Source organism: Carassius auratus, unplaced genomic scaffold (assembly GCF_003368295.1).
Source record: "Carassius auratus strain Wakin unplaced genomic scaffold, ASM336829v1 scaf_tig00216160, whole genome shotgun sequence".
In the NCBI taxonomy this organism is placed as follows: domain Eukaryota; kingdom Metazoa; phylum Chordata; class Actinopteri; order Cypriniformes; family Cyprinidae; genus Carassius; species Carassius auratus.
In genome coordinates, this window is record NW_020528434.1 from 833,564 (window position 1) to 855,934 (window position 22,371).

Genomic DNA, 22,371 nt, shown 5'->3' on the forward strand with positions numbered 1-22,371 from the left:
ACGATTACTCCATAATCCAAAGGTTCATTCCCACTTCTCAAAACATGAGCAATAAATTCCTCTCATGCTTGACTGATATAGAAGTAGATGTTAAAGCACAAATGGACAGTTTTTAAGTAATGTGACCAGCACCTTAGATATGTTTTTTCGAATTAGATTGCAATAAAAGCATTGCTCATTCTGAGAAATATAACATAGAAACAATGAAACACGTGAGACATAAGAGGCAGCGCGATCAGAAAAGAACGAAGATTGATTCTGTCTGCGCAGATGTTGTGGAGCTAGAGCAAGCTCTGGACAATGTTGGCTGGTAATAGCACCCTGGAGACATCCATGCTCTGTTTATAGAACGGCTTAATTATCATTGATTTGGCTTCTAACCAGCTGTGAAAAGCCCTCTATGAGGGTGATGGGGGCACTTTGGAATCGGGGGGCTTTCAAATTTGTAAGTGATATTTTGACCCAGGCATGACTAAGATGTAAGACAAGAAAGACTTTTACTGCCAAAGGCTTCTTAACAGTGCACTTTCTGAACAAATATAAGTGAAATCTCTTAATTGTGGTGCTTCCAAAGACAAGCATCACTTTTACTATTCCTCGGAGTTAGGGATTTCAACAAACCCTTGACCATAAGTAATAAATTGTGACGTGCAACAGGCATCAACCTGTCCTCCAACCAATACGCTCGTATAGGTCGTTTGTCCAAATCCCTGAAATACAACCCATCAGAGCGTATACTACAATTGCGCCCCTATCTGCAAAAGGACGTTTTCATATTAGACAAGGCAAGGCTAGTTTATTTATATAGCACATTTCGTACACAATGGTAATTCAAAGTGCTTTACATAAAATAAAGTAAAATAATAATATAAAATAGTAATGAAGAACAAGAATAAATTAGTAATGTTTTGTACTGTTTTATTTGCACTCTGGTTTGCGTTTCGTGTAGCTCAGTTAGTAGATTATTGCGTTATACCTTGATATGTAATCATGCTATCATGGGTTCGATCCCAGGGAACGGTCGTGCACGAAAATGTATATGCTCAATAAATCATAATTTAGCAAAGGATTTCTGTGAAGGTTAGGTTTAGGGGTGGGGTTAGGTGTGGTCATTCGGACCAATAAGCCACTTAGTAAAATATGTAGGAAATACTGTGAGATCGTTGTAAAAAGCCCACACATTGCATTTAAATAAACATGCGTTTTGATTGGTAATGACGTTATGCGTTATTTCATGACGACAGACGCAACACGATACTGTCATTATTTTAACAACCGCTAGATGGCGCTTAACTTTAAAACGTAAATATAGGTCATAATAAACGCTTGCAAAACAACCTATATGGTCATTTTTTTGTTGGAGGACAGGCTCGTGTTGATAAGGTGTTATTACACATTTTGCTTAGCAGATGATAAGATGAGAGCAAGCAAGCAACCACATACAGTAGCAACTACCCAGAACCTGCAGTGCCACACTGTAGCAACTACAGTTTAAAACACATAAAAACACCCTAAAAACATAGCAATGTGGACACTCTAGCATCACTTTTTCTTCAATGTGATTTATTTTCGTAATTTTATTGCATTCTGCAAAACATTAGGTAGTTCTAGGGTCAGGTAGAATCAAACCCCTCTTTGAGTTCTACAAATCTACCATAGAGCCCTGTGAACACACTCGATGAGATAGAGAGACTCCCATGGGACACAAGCGCGACATGCCTGGCTCCTTCACAACAATCCACTGATTAGTTCATTTAGAAACAATTTACCCTAACAAATAGCAGACATCATCAGCATCTCCCCATCTTACTTTCAGCAAAAAAAGGCAGAGTCAGGCCAATATCAGAGCGGGCCGGCTTCGGGCTTCATTGTAGTAGGTTATTTGCCTGCTGTAGATGCTATCAGCTACTCTATGCAGCGAAATTGGCCCACTAGGTCTGACCATTGAAAGACCCCATTCGGATTGTAACGCTTCATGTACAGTCCTTCTAACAGAGAAAAAAGAACTGAGATGATGAAGTAATTTAAAGTCCCTCTGGACCAAGTAATGAACATAAACAAAATGGGGGGTAGAAAAGACTGACTTAAAAAAAAAAGAAAAGAAATGTTGCCTTGGCGTTGTACCATTCTCAATGAACCGCGATGTGCCAAGTCTGGAAAATCGGGCTGTGCAGAAGCGCACACACATTTGCTCGCAAAATAAACTGGAACATAAAAAGGGGCCTGCATCTTGATTCTGAGCACTTGATGACGAGCGATTTTCCCAAAGCAATTAGCCCTGAAAGTCAACTTTGCAGCGGCCGAGGGAGTCTAAGCTACGCCGGCCACCCAACAAAGGAGGCACTGTCCGGCGAACTCCTGACACTGCCTCGCTGCGATGTTTGTTTATCAGCACATTAAATAGATGTTCTCCTGTCTATTCTAAGTGAGCTACAGAGAGCCAAACCCTGACTGTTGAGACACGCTAGCACACTCTCATATCACAAATTGAAATAAAAATATAAAAATGTACTTCACTTCAAGAAGGAAAAACTTAATGGCAAAACAATAAATAGCCTCTTGGTGGGGTCATTGTCACCAAACATTGTAACAATACCGTACGGGATTCAACAGTTATAGTAAAATGTGGCTCATGTCCAATTTTTCGGAAAGTTGAATGCATGAAAGCCCCAGAGTGGTGTCAGTGTGCTTGCTGATGCATTTTGCATTATTTTGATTATTGTTTCGCCCCAACAGAAACCAACAGATTTTCTGTTTTTCTCCTTCATAGATGTAAATACTGTGACCGTTCGTTCAGCATCTCCTCCAACCTCCAGCGACATGTTCGTAACATTCACAACAAGGAAAAGCCTTTCAAGTGCCACCTTTGCAATCGCTGCTTTGGTCAACAGACCAATCTGGACCGCCACTTAAAGAAACATGAGCACGAGAATATTCCAGGTAAAATCTACTTTCTTTTATTTTTAAATAAGTTCTTAAAAAAATAATATATCTCTTTGTTTTACATTAACAATTTAGGTAAATACATTATTATTATTTTTTTTAAGATTACCTGAATTTATATTACTCTATTATTTAAATCATGTTTTTAGTGATTAATGCATTTTTTTTTTACCAAAATAAATAAATGTGCAGATGACAATAAATATAAAATATAAGAAAATAAATGCTAAAGGAATCTGGCAAAAACACATGCAACTGTCGTTTATAATTAGAAACCTTATTTATCTTATTTGTATTTATTAATGCATTTATTTTTCTACTTCTATGTTGCAGTGAGTCAGCAGTCTGGGATCCTCTCAAATTTAGGAACAAATATTTCCTCACCAAACTCTGAGTCTGACAATCATGCACTTTTGGATGAGAAGGAGGACTCGTATTTCTCAGAGATTAGGAACTTCATCTCCAACAGTGAGCTGAACCAGGCCTGTAGCTCCTCGGAGAAAAGGTACGAGCTCCCACACACACACACACACACACACATGCACAGAATATATTTTGAAGCTATGGCAACAAACCTGTCCAGTCACACAAGCTGGCTCCTGAAGTTACAGTCTGCTCTCTAGTGGAGGACTGTGTTACTGCTGGACTCCAGCCAGCCGTGTGTGTGTGTGGCGGCACCCATTACAGGGAGAGGGACGGGACATCTCAATGAGTCATTTCACCTTGTTGAGTTCTGTTCTGCATTAATCGCAGCCAGATACACATCAGGGAGCACATTCCATCGGCTTATGAAAACACCAAACAAAAGCTCATTACTGCCAGATTCATGAACCGTCAGCACGACTGTCGGTGTGTGGCCAGATTCAGAGTTTGGTTTAGGTGCTGTGCAGTCTGATTCACACAGACCAATGCGTATGAACAGATACACAAACTCAAGTAATGGTCCTCCTTAGTTTTTCGGTTCCTCCGCACTCCATGCCTCTACCCCGTCACTTTAAAACTCTGGCATGGGCCGAAACCTTACACTGCCATCTGGGATCAATAGTCCTGTCCTGACTCTTACAAGCAGGCCTGGCATTTTAATATCTGTAATTCAAATAAGTGCTCTGTTTTGTCTCCTTGCAAATCGCCCTCACAGAGACTGCAGTGCTTCGGATAGACAGGCAGCTGCAACTTTCCCCTCTGCGCTCATGCGTCGTATTTCATGACGTTTCCCCATTTCCCTCTCACTTTCTGTCACTCTTGTGCAATGCATGGTGGAAAGTCTTCTGTCTTTTTTACTTTGAAGGAAATGTCATATCTCGTTTGTTTCTCCCATAAAGCAGTGGGATTAAAAACATAAAAATGAAGAATTTCAGGCTGTTCTTGTGAGAAAAAGACTCAAGTCTCACATTTGTCTCTTCTTGAGTTTCAACAATGTCTCAAACCTAAAGGAGCCATGACTGAGAACTCAATTATCTGAGCTAAACGTTCGTTTTACTGCTCCATAATTTTAAAAGTAATGCATTGCAATGTCGTGTTACTCTAGAAAAGTAACTCATTGCACTAATTGTAAATAATACTCTAAATTTGATTGTTTCTACTAAGGAATTTTTTGAGAAACATTGGTTGCACTTTATTTTACAGTATGTGTACTTACATGTAGTTATAGTGTACTTACAGTGTATTTATCTAAGAAGGTTCTGGTAATACAAGGTAACTACATGGGGTAGGGTTAGGTTTAGGGGTAGGTTTAGGGTTAGTACCTAGTTATTACATAGTTATTGTAATTACTATAATAAGTACATACTGTAGTATGTCCATGGAGATCAGGACTGTAAAATAAAGTGCTACCGAAACATCTGAGACAGTGTTACTGCTTAATTACTTCGTAATTCACAAAGAACATGTTGTTGGGTGAAGGAATTGAAAGAAAAAAAGCACATTTAACATGTTTGTATGTAAAAGCAATGGAAAAGCAGCACAGAATTTGGTATGAATGGCCCCTGATACCTCACTGTACATTGACAGAAATGTTAGGGGAAACATCTGAGACAAAGTTGATACTTAAATGAAGAGCTTCATTAAATGTAACGAGCTATGAAAGAGTAGCTCAGGGACTCTTCCTTTCGAATAAGACGTGATCTGTTCTCCCGGACTTCACCATTAAGAGAGAGACGGGGGTTTCCCTGCAGCTGGGTTAATAGTGTTTCAAAGTGCGTCTGGTCTCTCTGACTGAGTTTGACTGTCAGTCTGTAGGGGGCTGCAGGTTTGGCCCTATCAGGGGACCCTCAGACTGAGACGTTTATCTGTGCGCTGCATTGACGGAGCCCCCCTTCCTCGCAGCTAAGGCAAACAGCGCTCTGACATGTTTAGACTGAGAGACAAAGCACAGGTCTGTGGCAGGAGCGCTGCTGTCTCCCACGTGGCATGGACTTTCTCTCAGGCCAGGGCAAATTTGATTATGGGATATTTAAGCATGATGGAAAATGGGAAACAAGCAGTTCTTCTTTTTTTTCGGTTTTGGTAAGTCTACACCTCACATAGCTTAACCACCCACCTCACAGCCCCCTCCTCCTCCTTCCACTCGACATCCGTCAGCATCAGTACAAGTTTGTTTCAGAGCGCTGAATTAAAAGCGACTTTTTGGAGGAGTTCACGCAATGACATCGTGAGCTGAAACATTTGGAAAAAGAGAGGTAGTGGAACGGCGCGGTGCTGATAGCTGCTTTGCAGAACAGCCGTTTTCTCTGGAACTCGGTGGCAGTGAGACAAACCATGATGATTGCTCGTGACCTGTCTAGCTCGCCCCTTCGAAATTAGCCAATTCATCATCGCCACGCTCGCAAGAAACGTCTGTCATTAAGTGCAAAATCGGTGTGTTTGTCATTGGTGGATCTGTGTTTTCGAGCTCCAGCCAGGCCGGGGAAAATGATGGATGGCAACCCAGAGACCAGCGCAGCACGGATATATCTGGCAGTCAGATTATGATGAGAGAATTACTGCAATCGACTCGATTTCAGGGTGAAAATAGCTGATCTGATATTTGGGGAGTTCTAGTTAGATGTCATACTGTAGTTGTTTCCATTTCACAAGGACATAAAAACTCATCACCAGCGGCCATTAGAAATTTGTTCAAGGATTTCCAAAATGTGGAGCCACATTTTTGTAGTCACACATTTACATTGCAGATACTGTTTGCAAAATCACCCACACAGTTTATGAAATTTAAACTGCACAAATGGGTCATTTACAGATTGTGTCGAAGCAACTTTACAGCATTAAATAGGAAAATAGTGGGTCAGTAATGCAAAATGATGATGGTAAATATTAAATTTTCAGTTAAAGGCAGTTCATCGTTGAATTATGTGATGTCATCATCCAGCTCAGTTCAGTTTAAATCGTATCTGTGCAATCAAGTCGACGATATCGCTGGTAATTGTCTCCAACTAAGCAAACCAGAGGCGACAGCAGTAAGGAACCGAAACTCCATCGGTGACAGAATGGAAAAAAAACCTTGGGAGAAACCAGGCTCAGTTGGGGGGCCAGTTCTCCTCTGACCAGATGAAACCAGTAGTTCAATTCCAGGCTGCAGGAAAGTCAGATTGTGCAGAAGAATCATCTGTTTCCTGTGGTCTTTCAGTTTCAGTTTACATATGAGCAAAGATTTTGTATTCAAAACCAAAGCATTCAAATTGTTGTTTTTTACTCATTTTATTTGCAAATATCTTAGCTAGTAATAACAGATGTTGTTCACATGTAGGGATGGTAAAGGTACAGTAGTGAAATCAGCCTGTTGAATTCAAAGCATCAAAACGATGATGAAAATAGACATGTAAATCTAAATGAGTGCTTTGATTACAGGCCGGAGCTGACGCGGGAGGATCAGCCTCAGAGTCACACCTCAAAACTGGCGGAGGAAGATGAGGAGATGGAGGGAGACGATGAGGATGAGGAAGGCTCGTTGACAGAAAAGTCCCAGGACGAGACGGGCTCTCCTGTCACTGTGGTGCAGGGCACTTATGAGGAGGATGAGGAGCCGACCCCTCTCCCTATGTCTTACCAACACACACGCAGGTCAGAAAACACATCTGTTTCTCTATTTGAGAAAGGCTTAAACAGGGCAACTCGACCTAAATGAACATTCAACTATCAGACGAGCAAAATATACCAATTAAAATCCTACCTTTCTATTATTTGTGATTTTATAGACGTGAACATGCAGATCTTATAGTCAACATGATACAACATACAATTTAAAAAAATAAAGAAAAATCAAGCAATAAAACAATCAAATCAGAAACATTCGGAGGGTCAATTCTGATCTTATGTTGACTTTTAGAAAGCAGTATGAGCAGTGTAAGCTCATAATGATAATATATTAATATTAATGATAATATTATTATCATTATTTAAATTTGCAATTTGGCTTTTAAATGTTGTGTATTGTATATGAACTTTAAGTACACTATAGTCAAAAATTTGAAATTGTTTAAAAAAATGTTTTATTTCTTATGCTTAATAAATGTTTCTTGAGCAGCAAATGAGAATATTAGAGTGATTTCTGAAATATTGTTTTTTAAATATATTAAAAAAGCACACACGCACACACACACACACACACACACATACTGTGTATATGTGTGTGTGTGTGTGTATATGTGAATTAGATATTTCTTTCAAACAAAACAAAAATAATTATTCAAATTATAAACTCATAACTTTACATTTTTAAGAATGCAGAAAGGATCCAGTTTTGATTGAGTGTTCATTTAAGTTTAGACGCTGTAGAGGACACACATGTATCATGTATGTATTGCACAAACATCATTACAAGCAGCAGAAGCACACTACAGCTCTGTTCCAAAACCTGCTCAGGTGCACTTACAGTGAATAAAACCCTGTTCCTGACGGCATAACCATCTTTCACAAAGCAGCCAATCCCAGAATGCAGAGTTTCTGCCATGTTTAAATGTCCCAAAACAATTCACTTAGAATGCTTCTGTAGAGGCAACAAGGAAGTTCCCTAAGTAGACAGCAAGGCATCTCGCCAGATTGTGGAACAGAGTGTGTGTGTAACTGCTGGATATGACCCGCTGTAACCTTCAGATGTTGTTGAACAGATTGTTTCCCATGGTGTTTGCCACTGTGATCCCTCATTGTCTGTCAGTCCTCTTGAAACAACTAACACAACTAATCAGCAACTAGTCATCTATCACTATACATGTGTGTTTAATCACTGAAACAAAGACAAACTTCAGCGGCCAGTTCTATTGCATTTCTGTTCTCTCCCTCACTGTCCTTTTCTGGGAATATTATTCCTGCTGGAATGCCACCGGCATCTAAATTATTGCTTTGCGGCATATTTTATTCAAAAGCTAGTTTATCCCAGCATCTCGTTTAATTCTGCATGGACGGAGACAGACAGAGTTATTGACCATGAATGTCACCAAAGCTGTGTCCATTTGTTTTGTGCTTTCATCCGCTGGTGTGATGACTGTTTGTATGTTTCATGTCCTGCCACCATCTCATCCAGTGCATGCTCCTCAAATGCATCCAGTTCCGATATCTAGATTGCGGTTGTTGGGCTAACTGAGGGTCCCTCCCCTCTCCACACCCCTCCCTATTCTGGTACAGGTGTATTGAGGAGGATGCAGGCCTATTAGATCTGGAACCTCTGGCTGGTTTCCCCAAAGGCCTGGAGTTCCCTAAGCCTGGCGAGGAGCCCTATGACATTAAAGACATTTTTAGCACCTCGGTAGAGTCGGAGGCACTGAAAGAAACACTTTTCAGGCAGGCTAAAACCCAGGTATGTGAATGTACCTGCTCCAGAGAGCTGCTACTAGGCCATGAGCCCATATACAAGAGAAGGAAAGAGAATCAAAAACCATCTTATGAATATGCACACATTAAAAATAATAATAATAATAATAAAATACATAATAATAATAATTTTGTCTTTACAAATAAAATAAAATAAATAAATACAATTAAATTACATATTTGTAGAATAAGTATAATACAAGTATACAAGTATATATTATAATGAACAATAATAGATTAAGTTATATTAGTGTATTTACACTTTTTTTTTGCACACACACTAAAATAAGAATCTGTTATTATTCATGCATAAATGTTTTTGAGTTGAGGTTACTTTTTGAACATGTAAAATGGAATTCCTGCTTGGAAATAATCGATGCAGGATTCTTTTTTTTTTTTTTTTTTTTTTTATGTTTTATGTTCAACATTGATAAAAAATATTAATGGAATGGCATTAACATAACTAACACTAATCTACGGAAGTTCTGAGCGGCCATGCATTGTATTTTTTTTTCTTGTTGTTTTCTCGTTAAAACGAATTTATTTTCTCGTTGTCTCGACATGACGAAGGTCGTTTTCTCGTTATAACGAACTTAATTTTATCGTTATGTCAACAAAACGAGGTTCGTTTTCTCGTTATAACGACTTAATTTTCTCTAAGAAGTTACAAAACTGTGCCATCAGGTGGCACTATAGACCTGAATATAACTGATGGGGTGTTGTAAACTATCCACTTTAGCCTACTGTACACGGACCTTCCTCGAGTCGTGAACGCTATAATTTGTGCAGTCTTTTTCATTAATGACATTTAATTAATTCATAAATGTTAAATGCTTGAATCAATATGAATATTTAGTGTATTAAGTTCTTGCTAGATGCATGAGTTTCACCAACGCATTCTGTGTCATAAAATAACTGTTTATCAAAACCAAGGTTGACGTCACTGTATTCTGTTTGCACCTATATCTTCATTTGTGCTTCTTTTAGGCACATGATTAGGTAGTTAATGAGCGGAGATGTTCTGATTATCTACAGTAGGACGGGATTTAACGATGTAGGCTGATGTGCTTCTTTTCCTTATTACTAATCTTTATTGTTGACCATATTGATGAGAAATGTGATGTATATGTAAAATCCATAGGCTAATTTAATTCAGTTTTGTTCTATAATGTTGTAATCAGATTTTTTTTCTACACACACACACACACCACACATAGGCTACACTACACGTACACATGAACGCTCTTTTCAAACAGCTGAAATGTGCCACATCATATAATGACTACTACAAATTACAAATTATATATAATTTTATTTCAAATAAAGGGAAAATGAAAAGTGAGTTTAATCCAAGCAGCTCTATTAATGGCGCGGTGTTGCCATTTAATGTTAATTACAAAAACAAAACGTTCGTTGTACTGTCTCTGGAAAAATCAACAGTGATTGATCAGCTTTTATTTATGTACAGTATTGTAGACGTTATTACCAAGATGAAGCAAAATTTGCTGAAAGGCTGCAGTAAGAGCGCCTGCGTGATTGTCCATCAGATGCCTGTCAAAGTTGAGTTTGTTGCTATAGCAACAGTAAAACTGTCATGTCGTTATAACGAGAAAACAAACTTTCGTTATGTCGAAATAACGAGAAAATTAAGTCGTTATAACGAGAAAACAAAAAATATAATGCATGGCCGCTTAGAACTTCCGTACTAATCTTTCTGTATCATTTCGTCATATTTATAACTTTAAACTGTCTTCTGGTCTCAACATTTCATGTGAACTTGTTACATGTCTTATATGTGTATATCTAATATATGAATTAGAATTCACATCCATTTCTTATTAAATAATTTCTAGTTTATTTGACATTGTCTGTGAATCCAAGTGCTGTTATTTGGTTTTCTGTTGAGCACTGAATAAGCAGCTCAAAATAAAATGCACGTGTATTTGGAACTAATAAATAATGACTGATAAATTGTCTGTTTATGAGTACAGCTTCTGAAATGTCTTCCTTTTCTCCATCCAGGCTTATGCAATGATGCTCTCTCTGTCTGAGAACACCAATCTGCATTCATCCTCCCAGAACTCCTTGGATGCCTGGCTCAACATGGGAGGAGGGCCGTCGGAGACGAGCTCCTTTCACCCCCTCAACAACATCTGAGTACACCAACAAGACAAAAGAGAGATGGAGGGAGAAAGGAGGAGAGGGCAAGAGACCAACACGAAGATGCATCAAAAAGAGCTTGTGAAGACCAGCAATGCCACAGTAGATGAACCACCACTAAGCGCGTGAGGAGGAAAACGGACACAAACGGGAGAGTTTTATTACACATCATAAAAACACGAGTGAACTCACCGAATCCCAACCATACAGCATCTTTCCTGTCTGCAACTAGCCACTATGGTGATGTTCTCTCCTCATCAGCTGATTCAAGAGGGAGCCATGCATTCGAATGACTCTGAAATCACCTCTCCACCTCATTTCCAATGATATGCATTTCATAGAGACTGCTCTCTAGTCAAGGGTCTTCTTTGAGAAGCCCAAAAAGGCTTGAGTGGACAGTAGTTGAATGTTTCTTCAACTGGAGATTTGAGCCGTTTTTACTCAGCATTCCATTCTCATGTTGATTTTCCACAGCACTGTACCAAGGTTTCCTTTCTATTAACTCGTAGCCGAAGTCTTACAGTAGATCATTATAGTAGACATCAACATTGATTTTCAAAGGCATAAGAAGCATTTAAGTCTACCCCACAACTAGCATGCTAACTTCCCCCAAGGCTGAATACAGTTTGTAAGTCACGGTCTCAAAAAGTAAATGCTGGAAGTCACTGGGAAACCTCTGAGACATGTGTTGGGCTACGTGATTTTGTCTCGTCCCCAGCCGGATCTTCATACGATAAATCACTCAGCATGGTTGCTTATGTGTATAGCATCATGGTCATTGTAATTATAGTTGTTATAGTAAGTGTTTTTAGCTGTACACAACCTTTAGTCCCAACTGAAAGTTTGTTTAAGTTAAATTATTATCCAGTGGGGCAATTGGAAATATTTTCTTTTTCTTGCATTCAGTAATATTTGATTTTAATTTTTTCTATGTGATTTGTTCTTCAGTAAACAGTATTGTTTCTTTTTTTAGCACATCTGTGCTTAAATGTTGATATAATTATTTTGTGAAGGACCAAATTTGTACAATATTGTTGTATGATGGACAGACTGAGTTAACTGTTGGTAGCAGTGAGTGTTGTGTGCCAAAACCCTCTTTTATTTGACAATCATTTCTTTACCAAGTGGTCGCCTCTACTTTTTCCCTCTCTGTTGTTGCTATTTACATTGATGAGTGTTTGTCTTTTATTTATTACGTTTTTTTTTTTTTTTTTTTTTTTTTGATTAATGAAGAATAATGAAGAAAAAAATAATTTACCCACTTATTTGAAGGGATGAAATTACTGTAATATCATGGAAATTGAGAACTGTTCAAGCTCTTCATTGTATGGAAGCCCGTTTCCGCCACTGAATAAAAATAAAATGGTTATTGTGACTTTTTATCTCACAATTCAGACTTTTTTTTCACAGAATTATGAGATATAAACTTGCAATTACAAGTTATAAATTCAAAATTGCAAGCTTATAACTCGTAGTTCTGACTTTTTTCTCATAATTCTGACTTTAATTCTCAGAATTGCAAGTTTATAACTCACAATTATGGCTTTTTAACTCACAGTTGTGAGTTTATATCATGCAATTATGAGAAAAAAAAGTCAGAATTGTCAGATAGAAAGTCGCAGTTACCTTTTTTTTATTTTTTATTCATTGGCAGAAATTGCCTTCCATATAGTAGAGATGCAAGTTGCCAAAATCTGAATTACAGAGTGTTTCTGTTATGAGCACATAATCATGAAGTCTGGTTTAAGATGCATCTGTTCAACCATTTAGAAAAGTTGGCACTGTTTGATTTAAGAAAAAAAAAAATATTTTTGACTAAAATATCAGGAAACTTAATAGAGGGGCATTACATGTTGATATTTTTACACATTTTATAGCTCAGAGTCAAACATGAAGAAAATGGATCAACGGTATATCGCATGTTTTCAATATCCCATTTGCTAGTCCTAAATATCATATCAAATTCTATATAATTCAAACATTAAATATCATTTAACGTTCACAAGAGCGTTGAGGTTTCTGAGAGATGCCCAAATCCATGAAAACACATGCGAGTCCTCATCCAACTACTTAACTGTGAAGCCAGCGAATGAATCGTAAAGAGCTGAATGCATATCATGAATGTGTAGAGTAGATTTAATATGTAGGTTATGAGTCAGACTTCCTCAGAAAGTTACCTTCTCTGGATTGAATGTCTTTTTAGTCAGGAATACATACTCTCCTCGCTTCTTTTTGGATGTTTAAAGACTCTCTGGAATCTGCACTTAAATCAAACGCACCCGTCTGCCTAGTTCATACTTTACATCTGAGCTCTTTCTTAGTTCTGATTTGAATGAATTTTTCTAAGCAAGGCTGGTTTTAACAAGCACTTTAACTCTTGGATCAAACAGGCATTTTTATCAGATGCTTTTAAATACAAAACCAAGAACATCTAGAAGAACTTGCTGGTTTTGAACTTGGATTATTCCGTTTTCGCCGCGAACACAAACCAAAAAAGATGGACTTGACTGGCCTTTCACGGGGAATCAATCTGCTTGATATCTCTGTGTAAAAACATGCAGCAGTGTCTTATTTCAATACACTACCAGGTGGCGCACTGTGTAATCTTACCTATTTCATTCTGTCTTTCCTTACTATATCATTTACTCAAACAAGTGAGTAAAAAAGCCCATTAGGATTGCTGGGGATGTAATGGAATTAAGAGTATGGAGAAGTCATGTCACATACTACTGTACTTAACAAGCGCTGTAGGTGAAGAAATTGACCCACACTGTTAAAATCATCTTGGACAAATGGTCAAAAAATGAACAAATCATGATGTCTTTGGCCCAATGTTACATTGCAAACAAACGTATCATTTCAAAAACCATTGATAATGTGGTTTCTCTAAAAAAAGTGTATAGTATTTCCAAAAAATAAAAATGACATTGAAATAATTTTGAACTTGGGTTTGAAAATAGATGGTGCTTGTTTCATTTGGATATAAGTTGTATATTGCTTCTGTTATGTTTATAAAAAATATTGTGCATGACTTGTGTTTTAGAGGTCATAATGGTGTCCATTTGTGAAATGTGTATCTTAAATTAAAAAGAAAAAAAAAATTGTAGATGCACTTATTGTACATGTGGTTAGGTTAGTAGGTTTGACTTTAAGTCCTGTCACTGCCTTAAATACTATGGGCAGATGGTTATTGAACTGAACAATATGCTTGTGGGAGAGAAATAATGACAAAATGTAAGGATTGTAGACTATTACTGAAAATTCTGAAGTTCTTTTTGATGCTTGTGATTACTGAATATGTACTTTAGAGCAATGTCATGGAAAATACATGATTCTGATGTTAATTCTGTAGAATAGATGTGTATACCAAATGTAATCTTTCCAATGCTATGAAGAATTTATACATGAAATTGATATGCAATAAAAACCTGTGTGCTTTTTATATGAATGCTGCTGTTTTTTTTTATTCATTGGGTTAATGTACTGCAGATATATGTGTCAATGAGGATGCCAGTTGTTTGCTAATAAAACGTCTAGTTAATAGTGAGAATTTACCCTTAAAATAAAGTGTGACCAAAAATTACAACGCTGAATTACAATATTTGCATATAAGTTTAGCTCTTAATAATAAAGTCATTAATGAGATATTATATATCAAGCATCATCATCCTGTTCATTTATCTTCATTTAAAGGGGTCATATGATATGATTTCAATTTGTCCTTTCTCTTTTGAGTGTTACAAGCATAAAGAAGATCTGTAGAGTTGCAAAGACTAAAGCCTCAAATACAAAGAGATATTCTTTAAAAGTTAACAGTCAACCACAGCTCCCTAAAATGGCTCATTCAAACATTTTGTCTGTTGCCACTGCTGCCATGTCGTCGCTGTGTGTTTCGTCGTGAAAGCAAAACATCTCTGTTTGGTCTTCCAAAAGAGGACACAACTAGAAATCAGTGGTTAAGTTGTATTTCACCACTGTTCTAGAACAGCCCAACCCAAATATTCAGATGTGTGCAGCGCATTTTATGGAGGATGATGACTGTTTCCTGAACCAGTAGCCTGCGATGCATCTGCAGCACACCGGTTGTTTCTATAAAGTGGGGCAGTTCAAACTTTGCAAGTCTGGCTCTTCTGAATCACAGCTTGTAAGTACATTATATATATTTAAATAATTTGCCAATGATGATACAAACGCTAGTTTTGAGCAGTGTAGAGTAGGCTTGTTTGTTGTTTCTCAGATTACAAATGCACATGGTTTCATGTTTACGCAGCACAATATGCAACACATAAAAAGACAGCATAAGTCATTATAATCAGTAATTATATCCCCACTGGATGCAACAAATGCCTCATTTGTAATGGGTTTTATTGGTTTTGTCTCATCTAGTGATGTCCAGATCATGAATAAATCATTCTATTTAATCAGATCTTCTTAGTGAACTGGTCTAACCAGTTCACCAAATCGAACTGAATCGTTTGAAATGGTTCATGTCTCCAGTATGCACTAATCTACAAATTACTTTAATTATTTGGTTTATAAACGTGTCTTATGCTCTCTCTAACGTGAAATAAACCAGTATCCCGTGTTATACAGATAATCCAAACAGTGCATTGACTGAACTGCTAAAAGAGAACCGATGATGGGATGTGCACAAGCAGAGCAGCTGGACTGAGTCTCGTGCTGCTGGTCTGGGAGATGGCATATGTTGAGGGGTGTAACATTTCCGTCACATGCTTGAGACATTTGGCCAATCATAATGTACTGGATATCTGGCCAATCAGAGCACATGTTGCTTTTTCAGGCCAATGAGCCTTGTAAAATCTACGCGTTTCAGAAGAGAGATACAATAATGTGCATTATATGGAAAATAATGTTCCCTGTCAGGGGAACTTCGAACTGCGTCCTGGCCACCTCGTCGTGACCCGTGTCTGAAGCATACTTAGAAAAACGCCAACGTGTTGGCCGGCGACAGCCTCTGACGTCACAGCCAGCGTGACTATAAATACTGTAACAACAATGAGTTTTACGTAGTAATTAACTCAAATGATATATAGGGAATTTGAATAATTAATCAGGAATTTGATTAATATATATCTCAGATGACAGTTACATTAAATTTGATTATGAAAAATATCTCAATTGCCTATAACAATAAATAATCACAGGGCACTGTAACTTACTCATTAATATGTCAATATTACATTCTTCATATCAATTATTGTGATATCTCTTACTGTAAATTACTGCAGATCAAACCGCGGTATGTCCAGCACACCACTGTAGACCTATCAATTTTCAATAAAGTTATCACGCCTTATAATTCAAGGAAAAGTATTCTCTGGCCATGAAAATATTATCCTATCCTTATGATAAATTTAGTTTCTAAATTTAGAGCTTGTAGCTATAGACCAAAACATTTCAGTGACTCGTAATGTGAGTGGGGTGGAGTCCGAGCCAATCGTCAGTATATGGGTTTTTAATAATTAAACTAGTAATACATCAAACTACAAATCACACAGAGTAAATATGCGTACGAAAATACAGACAATAAACATTTACAAGACATAACGGAATCCAAATAAAAGAGAGAGAGAGAGAGAGAGAGAGAGAGACCGAGAGAGAGAGAAGTGGAGAAAGCGAGAGAGATCACAGAATGAGCTCAGGTATGAAAATCAGTCAGTAAACCTTAGTGGAACCAACAACGAATCAAATAATAGCAACACTTTAAAGCAGCATTTAAATCTCCATAGAAAACGATACTTGCATGGCCCAGTGGGTGAGCGTGGTACCGGCGACGCACGTGTGATGTCACGTGGTCCTTTGACAACTGCGCGCATGGGCCGGAGGCCGTGTGACGCGCGTGCAAGCTGCGCTGGATCTTGGCGTGAGCGTGGAGTCACGTGTTCCTTTGTTGCAAAGAGGTGTTCGTTCATCTTCGCGCGGTATTTGAAAGGTTCAACAAACAATGTTCCAGAATTCGTCTTCATTGTGTGGAGAGGCGAATAGTTGAATAAACTTAGTAAAGAAAAGAAACGAACAAAACGAAAGCTCTCTAAAGGAGCCATTAAAATGGCTTTTTCTCTCAGCCCCTGTGCTGAGGGGGTTTGCGCTGTGAGCGCGGCGCGAGGCCGCGCGGAGGGTCGCACAGGAGAGCAGCGTGTCCGTGAACCAAGAACGAGAAGAAGAGGAAGAAGAGGAGGCGGACCTTGTTCGGTCGACTCTTATAGATTGAGATGTTCACGCCTCTTTTCACGTGAACCACCCAATGAACATCCGCGATCTGAAGCGGCGGGAAAGTTCCTTTGTCTCTGGGAACAACCCACCCTAATGATTTAGGACTTGTCCGATTTCATCAGGGATATTCTAGCACGTTCGTAATTCCAGAATAATACATTTTTCATTACTTTACTTTAGATAAGTGGGTCTGTCAAAGCATGACGATTTGAAAAACACCAAACAATATATATATATATATATATATATATATATATATATATATAACTGATAGAAACACGAAGTTACATTCAAATGTAGAATTAAACATTTAAAGATTTACACACGATAATAAATTGCAGATAGTCCCAATTTATATGGGAAACATCTAATGTACAAAAAGGAAACAATACTATATATACACATTTAGACTACATTTGACCATTCTTTCCTAAGGCTTAGATTTCCTGTTCTGTTGCCCAGGGGTCATAAAGCTTTACGACCTGGTCAGGAGTGGGGGTTGCAGAAACATGACTCTTTGAGAAAGTATAAGGATTAAATCACGCATTTCCACTTATAAGTCAGCACTTTAACCATTTACCCAGGATTAACCATTTTTATGCAATACACAAACATTCAAAATACATATTAATAAGGACTTACAAAAAAAAAGTAACTTTGAGAAAGTTTCTTTGTGTGTGTGTGTGTGTTAAGGAATTTGGGGGGGGGGGGGGGGTTTCAGGTTTCCTTTGAGGCTCGCATGGGTATCGTAAAATAATTTAAGTCCAGCCAGGCTGGCGCCAGGCCAGGCGTTTAGTACAAACAGGGTTTCATTTGTGGCTTGAATTGAACCCATGAATCGATGACCTGCATATCTGTTACACCTCCCCCTTTACGTCAGATGAAGTCCCTGTGTGGACATCATCGGACGGCAATCATCAGGATGGGCAGATGACAGGTGAATCGTGATGGTCATGCAGCAGGTGGGTCATGATGACAGGTGGTTCCTGAAGCTGAGGATTCAGCTTGGTGAGGTTCGGTATTGTCTTTGACTTTGCGTCCCTTTTCCGGGGATTCCATCGGAGACCTCCAGCCACAGTTGTCGTGAGTTTGGCTGTAGAGGTTTGCATCTCGTTGAGTATCCTGTATAGGATGAAGGTCACGCCAAGAGTCAGGGTGGGACCAATGACGGTGGAGATGCACCGTGCAGTGTCGGCAGCAGTCCAGGCTAGGACCGCAGATGACTGGTTCAGAATGGGCTGTCGAGACAGTGCTTGGAGGGCTGTATCGACAGGAGTAATGTCAATGTGTTGGGTGGTACCTTTCAGTACTTGAATGCCAGCTGCTGGCATGACGCTTGCTTCAGTGTTTTGTCAGTGGCTCTGGTGCTGCGTGGTGCAGCACATGCTGCGTCATGGAAATATATTGGCCTTATCCCCCTTTTGCTCCGTGGCATTACACGCCCTGGCATTGTGATGTCAGACGGTGCACAACCCACAATATTGTTCTGTGCACGCAGCATGGTTTGTGTATCATGCAGTGGTCTGGGGCTTTGGTTGTCAGTGACTGTAGACTGGTTGCCAGGGTGGATGGAGGGGTCTGAGAGGTGGTAAAACAAAGTCATTATCAAGGTTTCAGAAGCCCGCATGTCCGCTATGTTGGTCTGTGTAGACAACGGAGCCTGCGTAAGCGATTCTGAGGTAGGCAGTTTAGCTAGTAAAGTTCTTGTGCTGTGTGTAATCACTTCAACCGTGAATGTGGGTGGGTGGGTTGGGAGTGACCACAGAATGTTGTTTAGTGTGCCAGTTTTGTCGAATGTCAGGTGAATGGAAACAACCTGTTCAAACTGGATGTCATCCTGTCTGTACACCTGTACATTCAGTTCATAAGTTTGAGGTGTAAGAGTTCGATCTTGTCTCTTAGCTTCAAATTGGAGTCTTTTGAAAAGGTAAGATGAGATCACCGTCAGGTTTAATCCTGTGTCGATCAGGTCTTCCCTGTTGACTCCTTTTTGGGTGGTACCTTTCAGTACTTGGTCCAGCAGGTTGGCACGGGTGGCGGTGTCATGCTGGTCGTAGGTCAGCATAGCTGAGCGCACAGGAGTGTTGACGAGCCATCTGTTACCCACAATCTCTGCTTGCGTTTCTGTGACTTGTGTACGAGGCTTGGCTTCAGCAGGACAGCGCGTATCGCTGACCCAGGGTTGCAGCTCGCAGATTCCTTCAGAGATGTGTCTGAGGAAGGGTTTGCTAAGGCAGAGATAATGAATGTTTTTGGTTAAAGTACACATGTGCATGTTTGGGGCCAGGTACAGCTGTGTGTCGCTTTCGTGGTAGGCCACCACATTTGGAATGTGTGTTTTGGTGTGGGTGTTGCTCTTCCACATCCTGACACTGACAATGTCTTTAGGTCTGTAGACTTGGCTTGACTCGCTGATGAGTTGGTTCAGGAGCACGTTCACTTCTCTCTGTTTGGGGTTTACGTGCCGTAGGAAGGCGCTATCCAGAGAGTTGGCCAGGTGTATTTGTAGCAGGTCAGCTGGCATGGTGATGGCGTAAGACAGCACAGTTAACACAAGGCTTAAAGATATCATGTACGGTGGGGTTTTACTCGTGGTTAGGCTGTCATTGGAGGAGCTAACCTCCCACAGCATGGCTGTTGTTAATGCTGTAAACAGCTGAGTCTGGGTAAAGTTCTTCTGGAAGACAGTAAACAGTGGTTTCAAGGAGTTTACAGTCTGGTTCGCTGCATTGACACTGGACATAACAATGTTAAACATTCTGGCGGCAGCAGCAGCGGCTCTAAGCAAAGCTCCCGGGAACTGTTTGGAGCGGTGGTGGTGTCCACCTAACTCCATTTGTGTAACCGTCACTTTCTCATGTTGGCTGAACAGGTGTTTGACATCGGCCTCAGTGTGAGTGAGGGAGTCCTCTCTCCATCGGAACCTTGTACAGCTGTATTCGGTTACAGTGCTGGGGTAGTGTGCCCTGTCATCGGTAGTCAGGAGTCTCAGCGGTTTTCTCGGTGGCAGCTGTCCTCTCTTTGGCTGACAGCACGGCACGGCAAACCACAGCAGCATCCTGGTACAGATAATAGGGAGAGAGAGAGAGAAAGGGGAGAAAGAAACAAACAAGGCCTGTCTTTGGTTGGACAGGACAGTCTCTTTGCTTCGTGGGCGGTGACTGGGTTTAGCTCGCCCTCGCCCATGTTTTGCCACATCTTGCTGCTGGCATGACGCTTGCTTCAGTGTTTTGTCAGTGGCTCTGGTGCTGCGTGGTGCAGCACATGCTGCGTCATGAAAATATATTGGCCTTATCCCCCTTTTGCTCCGTGGCATTACACGCCCTGGCATTGTGATGTCAGACGGTGCACAACCCACAATATTGTTCTGTGCACGCAGCATGGTTTGTGTATCATGCAGTGGTCTGGGGCTTTGGTTGTCAGTGACTGTAGACTGGTTGCCAGGGTGGATGGAGGGGTCTGAGAGGTGGTAAAACAAAGTCATTATCAAGGTTTCAGAAGCCCGCATGTCCGCTATGTTGGTCTGTGTAGACAACGGAGCCTGCGTAAGCGATTCTGAGGTAGGCAGTTTAGCTAGTAAAGTTCTTGTGCTGTGTGTAATCACTTCAACCTTGAATGTGGGTGGGTGGGTTGGGAGTGACCACAGAATGTTGTTTAGTGTGCCAGTTTTGGCAAGGGTGTCAGTGTGATCTTTAAAGTCCTCATCTAGACTTGGTAACTTTGAGTGTCCTTTTTCCTTCTTCCAGTACACGATCACATTGTGTGTTTTTGTGATGTTATCACATTGCTGGAACAGGTGTTGGTGTTTGACATGCTTGTTTGCAAGTGTGAGTCCGAGTTCCACACATTCAGGTGAGGATTGGAAGAAACCCAGCGTGTGGTGTAAGGTTTGACCACCTTGCAGGTTGAGCCGAACAGCGACCCCTTTGGTGTAAGCTGGTACCACCGTACCCTATTTGTTGACTAAGGTACAGAGGCTTGAACTTGGGCCTGTTGTTAGGGTGTTGTACTCATGGCTGGCTGCTGGGGTTCCCGTGACCTCTGTGACCTGACCGTCTGGCTCTGTGGGAGTTCCCGTGACCTCTGCGACCTGACAGTCTGGCTCTAGCAACCTGTGTGGCTGGAGAGAAAGAGGTTCTCGCACTTGAGCAAAGTCTTTTAGCTGTTTGAAGTTCAGAAAAGGGTCAAAGTGTTCTAGCAGGTCTTTGTCGATGAGCAATGTATGAGTGTTCATTGGTGGGACATACATGGGATGTATTAGACTCATCGGAACGAATGTCAGGTGAATGGAAACAACCTGTTCAAACTGGATGTCATCCTGTCTGTACACCTGTACATTCAGTTCAAAGTTTGAGGTGTAAGAGTTCGATCTTGTCTCTTAGCTTCAAATTGGAGTCTTTTGAAAAGGTAAGATGAGATCACCGTCAGGTTTAATCCTGTGTCGATCAGGTCTTCCCTGTTGACTCCTTTTTGACCCACCCCCTTTTTGACAGGGCTGCCCAGGAATGTTGGCATTAGGGCAGGTGGGACGATCGGTGGGTGATGAGGACCGGTCTTGTGTAGCTTGCTGCGAAGGCAGGTAGTCAAAACAGCATTTTCTGGTACCTTGTGTTTGTGGTACCTGGTGTGAGGACCTGTGCTGTCTCGTTCAGTTAGCTGTAGCTGTTGACTGTGGAGCTCGGGCAGTGTTCTGGGTGCTTGGCTCATCTTCCTTGCGAGTATTCATGTGAAGAAGATCTTTCAGCACCCTCAGGATCTCTGCTGTCTCAGACGTGGCTGCACTGTGTTGCCCTCTGCTGGCTTGGAATGGTATTGACTCTCTGTAAAGATGTCTGTGACTGTGGTGTTGTAGAGCGCCATCTAGGGTTAACTCCAAGCAGTGCTCAGAGACAGAGACGTTGGGGTTTTTCACAGTCTTTTCACAAATAGTCTTTTGCTTGGTGCAAGCTTTGTGGGCTAAGTTCCGTAACTCTTGTGTAGTTCTGTTACGGGGACACGCTGGGACTCTGAGATGAAAACTCCAACTGGCATGTAGGTTTGGGAGGAACAGAGTTTTTAAGTTGAAATCCTGTTCCATACCTGGTTCGTTGCATGCTCCGAAGTAGGTGTTTCGTAGCTGACTACAGAAAGTCTGTGGGTTTTCAAATCGGCCCTGTTTGAGGTCCATAGCAATAAGGAGCCCATGATCTGAGTTTGGATCAGAGAATTCAAGAATCAAAGTCTGTAGCAGTT

At 40.2% G+C, this 22,371-nt stretch overlaps 1 protein-coding gene across 7 annotated transcripts in view; it reads left to right on the forward strand.

Moving 5' to 3' along the window:
• LOC113097232 (PR domain zinc finger protein 16-like) overlaps positions 1–14,345 on the forward strand; it is a 204,588-nt gene extending 190,243 nt beyond the window's left edge. For 6 of the 7 annotated variants that reach the window (XM_026262438.1, XM_026262439.1, XM_026262440.1 and 3 more), the window contains 5 exons: positions 2,771–2,940; positions 3,277–3,448; positions 6,787–6,999; positions 8,560–8,731; positions 10,768–14,345. In XM_026262438.1, coding sequence (XP_026118223.1) covers positions 2,771–2,940; positions 3,277–3,448; positions 6,787–6,999; positions 8,560–8,731; positions 10,768–10,902 — 862 coding nt within the window. In that variant the 3' untranslated portion in view covers positions 10,903–14,345. The remainder of the gene's footprint in view (positions 1–2,770; positions 2,941–3,276; positions 3,449–6,786; positions 7,000–8,559; positions 8,732–10,767) is intronic. The other variant, XM_026262442.1, reaches the window with a different exon arrangement.
• The last annotated feature ends 8,026 nt before the right edge of the window (positions 14,346–22,371 follow it).